Source organism: Camelina sativa, chromosome 2, assembly GCF_030686135.1.
Source record: "Camelina sativa cultivar CO46 ecotype springtype chromosome 2, ASM3068613v1".
NCBI lineage: Eukaryota > Viridiplantae > Streptophyta > Magnoliopsida > Brassicales > Brassicaceae > Camelina > Camelina sativa.
In genome coordinates, this window is record NC_141881.1 from 13,861,581 (window position 1) to 13,875,325 (window position 13,745).

Genomic DNA, 13,745 nt, shown 5'->3' on the forward strand with positions numbered 1-13,745 from the left:
AGTCTCTTGTTCTTTTTTTTTTTTTGTCAAAAAGCAGTCTCTTGTTCTTGTATTAAGGTTTAAACATAAACGGTGTTATTATGCTATGTTGAAACTTTTGGATACCCAAATAGGAAACATGTTTGCAAAAATAGGATGTTGGATGGGCCGTAACATACTCAATTAAAAGAACATGTTTGTAATTTTGTGCACTAAATATTAAAGGCAATTAGGCCCAGAAGAGTCTTATGCTTGAAGGTAATACAAATTTTATTTTGGTCAAAAAAAAACTAGACTAGCCAAATCTATCGTCCTTTTGCTACATTTTTTAAAGTTCATATACCAAATTATAGGTAAATTCTAACTTTGGAATGATGTCCACGATTGCATGATTTTGGAATCGGATTAGACAAAATAATCACAAGGTATAACATCCCTACTCATTGTAAAGATTCAAACGAGGCTGCAACCAGTGGTAGGTTCCATTTCGTAAAAGACTATCTTAAAAGTTAAAGCGGACGGGATCATAATATTTATTGATTGGTTTATTGACGTGTCCCACTTTTTTGTTTCTTAATTTTTTTTCTTCTTATTATTATACTATATATATTATTCTTTCTTGACAATAGAACAAGTGAGATGACTAATTTCTTATTATTTTGTAAAAGGATTTCTTATTATTTGCAGCAGAACTAATAGTAAATTTCATGTTTTAGAAATAGTTAGGCGCTAGTCGGAGTAGGCCTAGTGAAAAAATCGAATATTAAATGGAGATTAATCGGGATTAGTTTTAAAATTATTTTATTAAATTAATAAAAAAAAAATATAATACTAAATATATGTATAATTTTTTTTATGTTAAAAATATATATCAAATAAAATATAAAACTATAGTTATTGTCTTTAAAATTATGGTAAACACATAAAAACATCATTTTAAAAGAAAAATTTATGATTTTTATTAAAAGTTTGTACATTAATTATTGTAAAACATCATAAACTCTTAATTTAAATGTCTAAATAAATAAAGATATATATATATATATATATATTTGATATATATTTGGCTGCAAAAACAATCAGTATACACAAAATAAAGTGGGAAGTAATTGGATTAGACAGACATAATCGGATAATTAATGTTAGGCGGAATTACTCATTAATCGAAATGAAGAGGGTAGGCCTAGCGATTTTACGAGGTGTAATCGGGGCTAGACGGAGATTTTTAAAACAGGGAGTAAAATCACTTTATGCTTTTTACATGTTATGCTTTTAGTAGTAGTGGAGTAAGGATTTCATGGAAATATTCATTTTTTGTATGAAGTTCTTTTAAAAAAAAAAAATTGATTAAAAAGAGAAATGGCCAATTGAAAATAGACAAACAGACATCAAAAATAAAGAGATTGGTTGTGGACACGGGGTCCCTCGCACGCACTCTAGGAGCTTTGATTGGTTTTGCACTCTAGATTGATAATTGTAAATAGTTATTTATTTAGTAAATAAAAAAAGTGTTTTAACATTATTTACCCTCCAATGATTGTAACCGGAGCAGTCGATTGAGAGAATGCGTGGAGCATAATTGGTGGCAATCTACTCAGGAGTACTATTGTCTCACACTTGAAACAAAATTGTTACACGTCGTTAAAGAATAAGAAATGTTTTCTTTCTTCTTAAACAAATTATGGTGCCAACAAGAACTACTAATCCGTTTTGATTTTCTTAGTTCAAACTTTGAGATAAGAAAGATTGATAATATGATAGATGTGGTTTTAATTAGTGTACTACACAAAAAGAAAAAGAAAAAAGAGTTTCAATACCATGAATTCGAGTAATGGTGAGATAATTCATTAATATGTTGTTTTTAATTCGAGATAGTACTAAGTTTTAGAATTTTTTGGTTTTTTTTTTTTTTTTTTTTTCAAATATGATTTCGTTTTGGTTTGAAAAGTATAAAAATCTTAGATTATTTGGATTTTAGTAGTAGAAAGACAATTTTAGTGTCTCTTTACCAAGAAGATCCTTTAGTTACTTTAAGTAGATTTTCTTTATTAGCATAAAAGTACTCGATTACATAGCTGATAGTTAAAGAAAACAAAATGATATACTTTGTAAAGACTTTTTTTTTTTTCTATTGAAAAGGATATATAAAGACAAGAAGTAGAAAGACAAAGACTCTCTCTCCCCATTTTTAGCCATGGAAGTTTAATCAAGATCTCCCTAATTTTGGATGAAACTCAAAAGCTCTATTAAGGTTGATTCCTAAATTGGGGGAGCTTGAGCTGAACATCCATGGAAGCTTCTAGGTGGACCAAAGGGTTTCACCAAATAGATGTGAAACACAATGTTCACTCCCTGCACTTATTTAACCAGCTTTGTTTATGATGAACCTTCAAACCGTTCTGGTTAAAGCGGTGGGGTTGAACCGGCAAGTCATGGAACGGCGGATAGGCTCGATCTTCTTCGAACCTACCAAGGTCTTATATCGGCTCCTTCCCTACTATCTAGGGTTTTGTTATTTGTTTTTGTCTTTGAAATTTTCCATTAATGTTTATCATGTTGTTTTGTCAATTCGATTGGTTGTATTTGTTTGTGCAATTTAAGGAGCTACGATCTTTGAATTTGTTAAACGTTTGTATTTTTCTATGATTGACAAATATAAGAAACAAAGAGCATTTCAAATTTAACAAAAGAGTTATATAAGTACAATCTATGCTCAATTTTCTTGAAGAGTTATTTTTTGTAGTGATATCGATGTACAATATTTAAAAAAAATTTGGTATTACCAAATTTAAAGAATAAAGTTGTGTCACTTGTGTGTATCTGTGATCTTTTATTGTCAACTGATGTATGTTGTTGTTTGGATGTTTGCGTTATTTGATTTTTGATTGATTTAATTTATGTAACAGAGGATACCCGTGGAAACATGAACAAATATTTATAGAAGACAAGATTATGAACTAGCAGATAACAAAATTAATGATAATGCTACATTTTTCTATAATTTATCATATGTTTCACTATATAAACCTTAAAATCATAATTTTTTTTTTTTTCTGTTTACAAATGATTTTGATTGTTGCAAACCATGGACTGTAGAAATCATACATGGTTCTCATTCACGCAAAATTAATATAGTTACCCGAAGAATTGAACACGTTTGTAATTGGATGTTTGACATGATAGATAAGACGATTTTCATATTTTTGCTTATGAGAAAACATAGAGAACATGTTGTGCTGAAACGTTAAATTTTAGTGAAAATATACGAGTTTGACACCAATTTGATAATTAATTGTTAGATTAACACTCTATCATATCTAATAACTAAAATGACAGAAATTTTAGGTAAAAAGACTAAAAACCCATATTTTTTTTTAGAAAAACGAAAAAACTAAAAAAAATAAGAGTATTAAGTATTTTGATTTAAAAATAGGATTAATGAAAAAATAAATGATTAAAAAAAATATGATGTTTATTTTTTAAATATAATGTATAAAAATAAAATATGATTTAAAATATAATGTTTAAAAATAATATTTAAAAAATTGTTTACAAAAACATTATGTATAAAGATATGATTTAAAAATATGAAGTTTAAGATTATGTAGTTTAAATAAGTTAAAATATATGTATGAAATTATAAGTAAAAAATAATGTATATCAAAATATTAAAATAATATTTATGAAAATATAATATAATATATAAAAATATGATGTTAAGTTTTTAATGTATAAAATATGCTTTAAATATATGAGTTGAAAATACCATTCATAATATGATTTATAAAAAATCTAATTAATAAAAATATGAGTGAAAAAATATCACTTAAAACAAATCTGTTGTCACTATATTTACATTTTACATCTAATAAACATGTTATCAAACACCAGATTTTTTGAATCAAACAAACAAAACTGTCATAACATAAACAAATCTGCTATAAGATATGATATTCACATAGATCATTTTAGCAATTTTTAATAAACGTTATAAATCTGTTATCAAACGACAAATTTTTGGTTAAATTAAAAAATCTGTCGTAACTTAAAACAAATCTGTTATCACTAGAGTTCATCCTAATAATTGTTTTTCTGTAAAAAAATCTGTTATTTTACGACAGATTTTTAATCAAGAAAATAAATCTGAAATAACTGTAGAAAATAAATCTACCAGACATTATATCAAATCTGTTATATATTGTGAAAGTTTGTGGTATCTTTATAAATAAGTCTGCCATGAAAAATAAATCTGTTATCAATTATAAATCTGTCGTAACTGTAGTTAAAAAATCTGTGGTCCAAAATAAGTCTGTCATAAAAAGTCTGTCACACAAAAATAAATCGGTTGTGCAAAAACAAATCTGTCATACACAAATAAATCTATCAGAACTAGTACGACAGATTTTTGAAAATATTTAGATTTTCTTAAAAAAAACTCTGAAAAAGTAAATTTGACTTTCTTTTTTTTTCCTACCAAAGCAAAAAAGAGTATTTTAGACAAAAAAAAATAATTCATCTAACTCTCACATTTGATGAGTTACTTTAGTAATTAACCTCTTAATTTGGGTCAATCTAGTTTTTCACCGTAAATTTTATGACAAGGTTGGGATGAGATGGTGCTTTTTCTTACGATGATTTATCTTGGAAAATAAGAAGTGGAACCCAACTGTATTGTTACGTTACTATTATGCTTCAAGATTAACCATTCTGGTCCATATTTGTCAGTTATTTTATATTCAACTGATGTTAATTGAGAAACATATACAAATCGTGAAATTAGGAAATTAAGAAGAAAAAAAAGGTTAATTATTTCTTCAAATAATTTAGCTTATATAAGTTATAAAATAGAAAATTAGGCAAAAAATAACTGTCAGAAGTGGGGTTTGAACCCACGCCCTGGTAAGAGGACCAGAACTTAAGTCTGGCGCCTTAGACCACTCGGCCATCCTGACATTCCTGAACATATTAAGTATTATCGATATATAATATGATCAAGCACAAGCACAATATCGAAGACAATTTTAAAAACTTATTCTCCGTGCATTCATTATGTCGGGAGTATATTATATCAAAAATAAAATTCGTAAGAAACAATTATTAGTTGTAATAAATAATCAATAAAAAACCAAAATCGTAAAAAAATTATGCATATAGCAAGATCACGAGTACAAATTTGGTCCTCAAATTCTCATGCCACACACAAAACACGGCAAAAAAAACCAAACAAAAAAAAGGAAAAATACAAGCAACGTTGTTAGGTGAAAATTGTATTATGATATAGCTTAGAAAAATATATCAAAAATAAAACTAATACAGTAATACAGTGTATTAAAAAAATAAAACTAATATATCAAAATCAAAAATATATCAAAAATAAAACTAATACAGTGTCGATATACAATTCCATTTATTGTATCTAGGGGAGGCTTGCCTCGTTTTGCAGGCCAGAGAGAGTTTTTGGTGATTTCGTGTTTTCTTTGCGATTTCTCCACCGGAGATCGGCCTCACGACGGTCGCCGAGAATATTTCTCCTTTCTCCCTCCTAATTTTCTTTCTGCTTCCCCTTTCCCCGGTCAAACGCCATGTCAGATCCGCCAGATCCCCCAGATCCGCCAGTGACCCAAGTCCTAGATCCGGTTTATGTTTCTTCACTTGCCTCTGCTCAAGCCTCCCCCCTCCCTCGTCGATCCCAAAACAGGTTCCTTTTGTCGATGCACCCTCTCATGCTGAACGCTTTAAGGCTTCCTTGCGGAATCTTCGAAAAATTGAAACACCAGTGCTCTTGGAGGATGGTATCCCCGTCGTTCAAGCCCCTACCTCAGTCCTCCTACGGTCAGCAGACCAGTGGAAAGGTCATATCGTCGCTCAGTTCCACGGTTTAATTCCTCCATCGTCAAAGATTTTCTCAGATCTAAACCTAGTTTGGGGAAAGTTTGGAAACATTACTATTCGACAAGTCTCAGATACCTCCTGTCTCATCCTTATTCCTTGTGTTAAAACTCGGGAATGGGTTCTTCAAGTCGGTTACTGGCAAGCTGGTAATAGTGCTTTCAATGTGGATCCCTGGTCTTTGGATGCATCTTTGGAAACTCTGGAACTTAAGACGGTTCCGACCTGGGCCGTGTTACATAACGTGCCTCCTCAGTTATACTCGCTATCTGGGATTAGTGTTATAGCTAGTGCAATAGGTGAGCCGCTCCACACAGAGAAATCCAAACTCGATCCTTATTACATGGGTAAAACAAAAGTGAAAGTTGAGATCCCCTTGGAAAAGTCCCCGCCAACCATTATCATTGTACGGGATGAGCTCTTGAATTCGGTGAAGGTGAATGTCTCTTATCCAAGGTTACCGCCTAAATGATGCAATTGTGAGAAGTTTGGACATCTACTCAATCGATGCCCTCTGCCACTTATGAAGAAGAGTGGTCCTCTGAAGAGTGTCGGTTTCTCCGCGGGTGGTGTTGCAAATGCAGTGTCCTCCGTTCCTTTAGCATCAGGTTTGGAGTCTGATCAGGTTGTTGTCCCATTCATCACCTCGATCAATCCTGTTCAGGCTGCCCCTCCCCAGGATCTTCCTATCGCTAGTTTGAGTGCTGATCCACCACCGGTAGTCAAGAAGAATTCAAGGGTTCAAAGTCACAGTACTCCTCCAGTGGATAGGGCTGTTAGGAATCATCAGGACAATCCTATATCTGCGGTTTCTCTCAAAAATTGGTGACTTCTTGGGTAAAACAGAGTGCTGAAGTGAGAAGGAGTAATGGTGATCCTTCTTTGGTTGTGGAAGAGACTTCCTCGACTCAAGGACAACCTGATGATCAGTGGACAGTGGTAGGGTCGAAGTCAAAGGCAAAAGGTAAGCAGAAACCTAGCCAGTTCTATAATGGAGGTCAGGATCAGAAACCCTCTCAGTTTGTGGGTGGAATTCCAGGAGCGTTGGTTGCTAAGAAGTTAGCAAAACTGGAATCTAAGAAATCAAAGGGTATGTTGAGGAAAGAGGATAAGTTTCAGGATATGAAGCCGTGCCCTGAGAAGTTTAGGATCCCCTCCTCTGCTATTAGTTCTCAGCCTAACCGAGGTAGTTCCTCGGTTAGTGACTGTTAGTCTCCATAAGAGCTTAGCTCTACCTTCACTTTTGGGTTATTGATGACGAAGGTTTTTTGTTGGAATATCAGGGGTTTGAACAGTTTCTCTCGACAGAGATTTTTGAGAAGTTGGGTCCTTTCTAATAAGCCTCTTCTAGGCAGTATTTTGGAGACGCATGTCTCGGAGGAGAATGCATATCAAGTTCTACGGGCCTCCTTTCCAGGGTGGAGAGGAGAACAGAACTATCAACATGCGGAAAATGGTCGGATATGGGTTGTTTTGGACCCCTCCATATCTGTCATTTGTGTATACAAGTCGGCTCAAATAATGTTATGTGCGGTATATAATCCAAGTACAAGAGAGAATTTTGCTGTTGCATTTGCCTATGGTTATAATACTCAGATTCAAAGGAGGAATCAATGGGAAGACATTAAGCTCATTGCTCAGAATTCTCCTGCTCGGGAAGCACCCCTTCTGATTCTTGGGGATTTCAACCAGATCATTTACGCAAATGAGCATTTCTCGTCCATGCCTCATCCACTGCCAATCTCAGGTATGTCAGAGTTTCTTCAGTGCACCACCGAGAATGAGTTATCTGATCTGGAGAGTAGAGGAGAAATTTATACATGGACAAATAATCAACCGGAGAATCTTGTTCTTCGCAAGCTGGATCGGGTGCTGGTTAATGATCAGTGGAGAGAGACTTTCCCGGATTCTTTAGCGGTGTTTGCTCCTCCTGGTGACTCGGATCATTCACCTGCTTTAGTATCAACCTCTGATCTTTTAGAAAGAAGCAAGAAGTCCTTCAAGTATTTCTCCTTCCTCTCTTCCCACCCGCGGTTTAAGGATGCCATTGTTGATGCTTGGAACTTAGAGGTTCCTGTTGGTTCAAAGCTGTTCACTCAGGCTCAACGTATGAAAGTGGTCAAAGCAGCATGTAGACAATTAAACCGAGAAGGCTTTGGGAACATTCAGCAGAGAACTAAAGATGCCTTGGCTCTACTTGAATCAATTCAATCGGCGCTCTTAGTGTCTCCTACTACCTCTCTATTCAGGAAAGAATTTGTAGCCAGGAAGAAGTGGCGGTTTTTTGCAGATGCTCAGGAGTCCTTCTATAGACAAAATTCTAGAGTAAGGTGGTTAGCTGAAGGAGATGCAAACACAACTTTTTTCTTCAAGTCTGTGCTAGCAAACCAAGGGTTCAATGCTATAAAGTACCTCAGAGGTGATAATGATGAACGGATCTACAATGTTGGTCAGATCAAGGATCTCTTGGTCTCCTACTACCATAATTTGCTTGGCTTAGAGGATCAGTCCGTTGATCCTATGTCGGTGGCTGAGATTAAAGACCTCACTACCTTTAGGTGCCTTCCGGAACTAGCATCTCAACTTCTTCAGATTCCCTCAGAAGCAGAGATTGGAAGAGCAATTGTTACTATGCCAAGATCAAAGGCTCATGTACCAGATGGTTTCCCGGTAGAGTTTCTCAGAGAGGCATGGGATATTGTGGGTCAAGATACAGTAGAAGCAATCAAGCATTTCTTCACTTCGGGTCATCTACCAAGGTCGTATAACTCAACTGCCATCACCCTCATCCCCAAGATTCCAGGAGCTGATAAAATCACTCAATTTCGCCCCATCTCTTGTTGCAATACGGTTTATAAGGTCATCGCGAGATTATTAAAGCAGAAGATTAAACTCTTTATTGCTGATGCAGTCCAAGGGAACCAAGTGGGTTTTGTTCAGGGGCGTCATCTATGTGAAAACGTCCTCTTGGCCTCAGAACTAGTCTCTAATTTCCATGCTACGGGTCATACCACCAGAGGCTGTCTGCAAGTGGACCTCGCAAAGGCGTATGATAACCTCAACTGAGAGTTCCTTCTCAATGTACTTCTCGCCCTAGACCTTCCTCCTCAGTTTATTGCCTGGATCAGAGAGTGTTATACTACACCTTCCTTCGGCATAGCTTTTCATGGTGAGCTCATTGGGTATTTTCCGGGAAAGAAAGGACTCTGTCAGGGTGATCCTATCTCTTCACTTCTGTTTGTTTTGGCGATGGATGTGCTTTCCAAAAAGCTGGATAGGGGAGCTCTGGAAGGACGTTTTGGGTCTCACCCGATGTGTCTTAATCCGCTTGTGACACATCTTAGCTTTGCTGACGACATTCTCATTTTCTTTGATGGAGAACAAACCTCTCTGGAAGGTATCTTGGATATTCTAGAGGAGTATAAATCAGGTTCGGGGTTAGACATTAATAGAGACAAATCTGCTCTCTTTCTCGATGGTGATAACCTGCAACAACACCAGAGTCTAGCCGAGTATGCAAGTTTGGCACAGGGCTCCTTCCCGGTTCGTTATTTGGGAGTTCCTTTGTCGACAAAGAAGATGACAAGGCAAGACTTCCAACCGCTTTTGGATAGGGTTCTCTCAAGGTTTAACTCTTGGACTGCTAGATATTTATCCTTTGCAGGGAGACTCCAATTAATACAGTCTGTCATTTACTCTATTATAACCTTCTGGGCTTCTATCTACATTCTCCCCAAGAGTTGTTTGGAGCAAATTGAGAGTTTGTGCAGTGCCTTCCTTTGGAAAGGAGCTCCGAATTCAGCTAGGGAAGCTAAGGTTAGCTGGGAATCAGTATGCACACCGATGGAGAGTGGTGGTTTGGGGTTGAAAAGGCTAATTCATTGGAATAAAGTCCTTGGCTTAAAGCTGATATGGTTGCTTTTCTCAGCGAGTGGTTCTCTGTGGGTTTCTTGGGTCCGACGACATATCATTGGTAATCAGTGCTTTTGGACTCTAAATGGCTCAGGTTCATGCAGTTGGTTATAGAGAAATCTTTGTAAGCTGCGATCGTTGGCTCGGCCTTACATAGTCTGTGAGGTGGGGTCTGGCACCAAGTGCAGGTTCTGGAGCGATAATTGGACTTCTTTGGTCCCTTATTAGACTTAACAGGAGACTCAGGGCCCAAAGTTGCAGGTCTTCCGCTTCACTCAGTAGCTGTGGATGCTTTGAGAGAGGGTCAATGGTGGATTGCTAGTAGTAGAAGTCGTAATCCGGTCATTCAATTGTTGAGAGCCTGCATTCCTCCTTCCTCAGCTGTTAACCTACAGTCGGATGCTCCGGAGGATCATAATCTCTGGAAGATTGGAGATACATCCCCTTCCCACAGCTTCTCAACAGCCGCTACCTGGGATCATCTTCATCCAGTGGGTGTCAAGGTGGATTAGTTTGAGTCAGTTTGGTTCAAGGGCAGAATCCCGAAGCATGCCTTCATCTCTTGGCTTAACTCTCTACATAGACTCCTTACCAGGGATCGTTTGGTGATTTGGGGTCTCTTGGTACCTACTACCTGTCTCCTCTGCAACAATTATGATGAGTCTCGGCAACACCTGTTTTTTGACTGCTCATATTCGAAAGAAGTTTGGTATTATTTCACTAGCAGAGCCCATCTTTCTCCTCCTCTTAACTTCGATGATGGAGTTAGATGGTTGAAGAATCCTTGCAGAGACAAGAACATGGCTTGGATTCTTCGGCTAGCTTACCAAGCTTCAGTGTATTCTATATGGAAGGAACGCAACACGCGAATTCATAATGCCTCTTCTCGACCAGCTTCAGCAGTGCTCATGGATACAAAGAATATTCTCAGGACGCATTTGGATCCGTTAACACTCAAGCAAAGAGTCTCTAATTCGTCTAATACGCTTCTAGTTACATGGTTTTGTGTGTTTCACTAACCATGTTGTTTGCCTCTTTTGTGTTGTGTTTGATTCTCTGTAAGTGCTCATCTCTTTAGAGTCACTCGATGTAATTTGGTTCTACCCCTCAAATGAATGTTATTAAGAAAAGAAAAAAAAAAAAAAGAAAAAAAAAAATTTAATACAGTGTCAGAAGTGGGGTTTGAACCCACGCCCTCTTACGAGGACCAGAACTTGAGTCTGGCGCCTTAGACCACTCGGCCATCCTGACATATATGACTCAATTGCGTACTGGATACATCTAGCCAATCAATATAGCTAATTAACATAGCTAAGATATGTACTCTTTTGGCCTCTCGAGTAATCCAAGCATACAATATAACAAGTATTGATACACTAAAGTCGAGCAAGATCAAGAATACATAAATTATATATATAGACCAAGAGAACAACTGCAAATTTTGTCCCATTCCCACAACACCAAAAAGATAACCACAAATCAAAATAAAGAAGCAAAGTTGTTTAAAGTAAAATGCGGAATGAGAGCTAACACAAAAACTTTTTAGATTTACCAATTCACAACACAAACCCACATTTAAAAAAACCAGAGTATTGTGAGCATTGCACTCAAAAGAAAAACCCACAAAAAAAACCTAATCTTTCTTCTTGTTCTTCAAAGGTCCCCTTGGGATTTTGCTCAAAACCTTTGCGTCAAACACAGCGTATTGCTTCTTCAATTCAGCCATAGCTTTCTCACCGTATGGGTCAATTTTGTCTTCGTACTTGTCGTAAACAAGAGGAACAGTGAAGAGCAGAACCAAAGCTGAATCAAATCAAGAACCATATTAGAAATTGTTATGTTATTAAGATTTAAAGGAATACGCAATACTTTCAGAAATTGTAAGTCTTACCTATGTATGCTAATGTCAAGAAACTACAGCAGCCGCCCAAGATTGATAGAACCCACAATCCAAAAATTGCCTGATTCAATTAAACAGTACAGTTATTGTCAAGCTTAAAAAGATGAGACCATTGAGAACGGAATAAGTCCGGGAGAGTTTTAAACTTACAGAGAGGAACTTCTTGATATCCCTTCCAGATGCAATCTCATGAAGAGAAGAGAAACCACGGTTGATTTCGATTCTGAGACCCGAAGCAAGCTGAAGAAGAGGTTCTTCAGGGATATGAACTTCAGGAATCTTTGGTGGGGACCTGAAATTGGTACCAAATAAGGGTCACCTCAACTAAGCTTTGATCTATGATGTGCAACTTTCATAGGATTTAATAACCACAAAAAAAAACCTTACTTATGGATGAACATGGTGGCATTAGACCATAGAAACAACACAGCAAGAGCAACGATCATCACATGACACAACACAGCAAGAAGATGATACTCCATCAATTCAAAGAGCACCCAAGCTACTGTAGCACCACCAATTACACCACCTGACATCTTCTTGTTCTTCCACATAAATATATCCGCCGCTGCGCAAATCAGGGTTCTTCTATAAATCAGAATCTCACAAGATCATTAATTAAACTAAACACATCATTAAATCATTAAATCAACCATCTTCTTCACCAAATCCCTAAAACGAAGCAAACCAGCGATAAAATCAACAAGATCAATTCAAATTCGTATCAAACAAAACTGAGATCGGAGTAAAAACCGTACGTTTTCCACCGCCGAGAACCTTATGAACAGGTCTCTCCCTACCAAACAAACGATAAACCTTCGATTTCAAAGACCTCGGAGACGAAGAAGACGATGGTTTCTTCTCGTTCTCGTCATCTGATGAAGACGACGAAGACGAATCACCTTTGTGATGGATCTTCTCCGATAACTTCTCCATCAACGATTCTCTTTCCACAACCTCCACCGCTCGTGAATCCAAATTAGGTGAAGATTCTGCATGCTTATGTTCATCCGCCATAGCTTTCCGATTCAATCGAAGTGATCTTTCTTCTAGAGAGTTCTAGGGCTTTCTGGAGAAGAAGGATCTCGAAGGAAGAAGCCTTAAAGAAATAGAAGGAGAAGATTTAGAATCGATCTGAACCGCTGAATAGATTGTTTTGATCTGAACCGTTGATTTCAAATCTCAGCGACGCTTGGGGGAAACGACATGGGGGAGGCGTATATAAATAAAATAAACCGTGTTTTTCTCAAAGGACGGAGATTTTAACGCCGTTGATCTTTAGCCACGTCTGTTTAACGGTGCCGTCATTAATGTGGTGTTGAGGTGTCACGCGGCTGGGACTATGAGAGAAGGTCGAACCAGTGGGGTTGTGACACGAGGTGCACTTTCGGTATTGTATCAAATGAAATGACAATGATAATTAAAAGTTATTATATCTATATGACGATAAATTAAAAAAATATTGTAATTAAGGAAGTTGGAACCGTCTTAAATTTTTTGATTAACAAAATTGAAGACGTGTTTAAGAAAAAGAATGTTCTAGAAAGTGAAGAAGCATTTAATTTAATTTAATTTGACAGCGTTAAGTCAGAGTTGTGTAGTATGGGCCCTAAATGAGCTGAAGACAATGATGAAGCCCAGTTGTAATTTTCTGATACAAGAAAACAATTCAAACCCCGGAACCACCGTAATAAGGAGGTTAATCTGATTATTTGCAAATAGGTGAATGGTAAACAAACTAAAGACTTCCCTCTTTTCTATTTCTTGCACAGGAAAGCTCGAATGAGTTATACCATTTTCAGTTTTAGATTTCTATGTTAATAAGCTATTTAAGAGCATGACTCTATTTTCTGAAAACAAGAGCAATAACTGTTAGCCTCACCATGTTTTATAAAATAGAGTTTTAGATTTAGATTTCTATGTTAGCAATAACAAGAGCAATAACTGTTAGCCTACGATATATTTACTCCTATTTTCCAGTCCTATATTTGTTCTATTAGTGTGGAAACATAACCAAACACAGTTCATTAGGTCATGAAATCTGAGAATGGACTAAGGCCGCTAA

At 36.3% G+C, this 13,745-nt stretch overlaps 1 protein-coding gene, 2 non-coding genes and 1 pseudogene across 3 annotated transcripts; 1 reads left to right on the forward strand and 3 right to left on the reverse strand.

Moving 5' to 3' along the window:
* Positions 1 to 4,847: 4,847 nt before the first annotated feature.
* On the reverse strand, positions 4,848 to 4,931 carry TRNAL-UAA (transfer RNA leucine (anticodon UAA)). The gene has a single exon. It is a non-coding gene; the product is annotated as a tRNA-Leu (tRNA).
* Positions 4,932 to 10,087: 5,156 nt separating this feature from the next.
* Positions 10,088 to 10,799, forward strand: LOC104749215 (uncharacterized; annotated as a pseudogene).
* Positions 10,800 to 10,947: 148 nt separating this feature from the next.
* TRNAL-CAA (transfer RNA leucine (anticodon CAA)) lies at positions 10,948 to 11,031 on the reverse strand. The gene has a single exon. It is a non-coding gene; the product is annotated as a tRNA-Leu (tRNA).
* Positions 11,032 to 11,172: 141 nt separating this feature from the next.
* Positions 11,173 to 13,098, reverse strand: LOC104719109 (reticulon-like protein B2). Its single transcript, XM_010436958.3, has 5 exons — positions 12,439 to 13,098; positions 12,068 to 12,248; positions 11,831 to 11,972; positions 11,672 to 11,741; positions 11,173 to 11,583 (listed from the first exon to the last, which is right to left on the reverse strand). Exons 1-5 carry the CDS (start codon positions 12,695 to 12,697, stop codon positions 11,414 to 11,416), a joined length of 822 nt encoding a protein of 273 aa, XP_010435260.1. The 5' UTR covers positions 12,698 to 13,098; the 3' UTR covers positions 11,173 to 11,413.
* Positions 13,099 to 13,745: the final 647 nt, after the last annotated feature.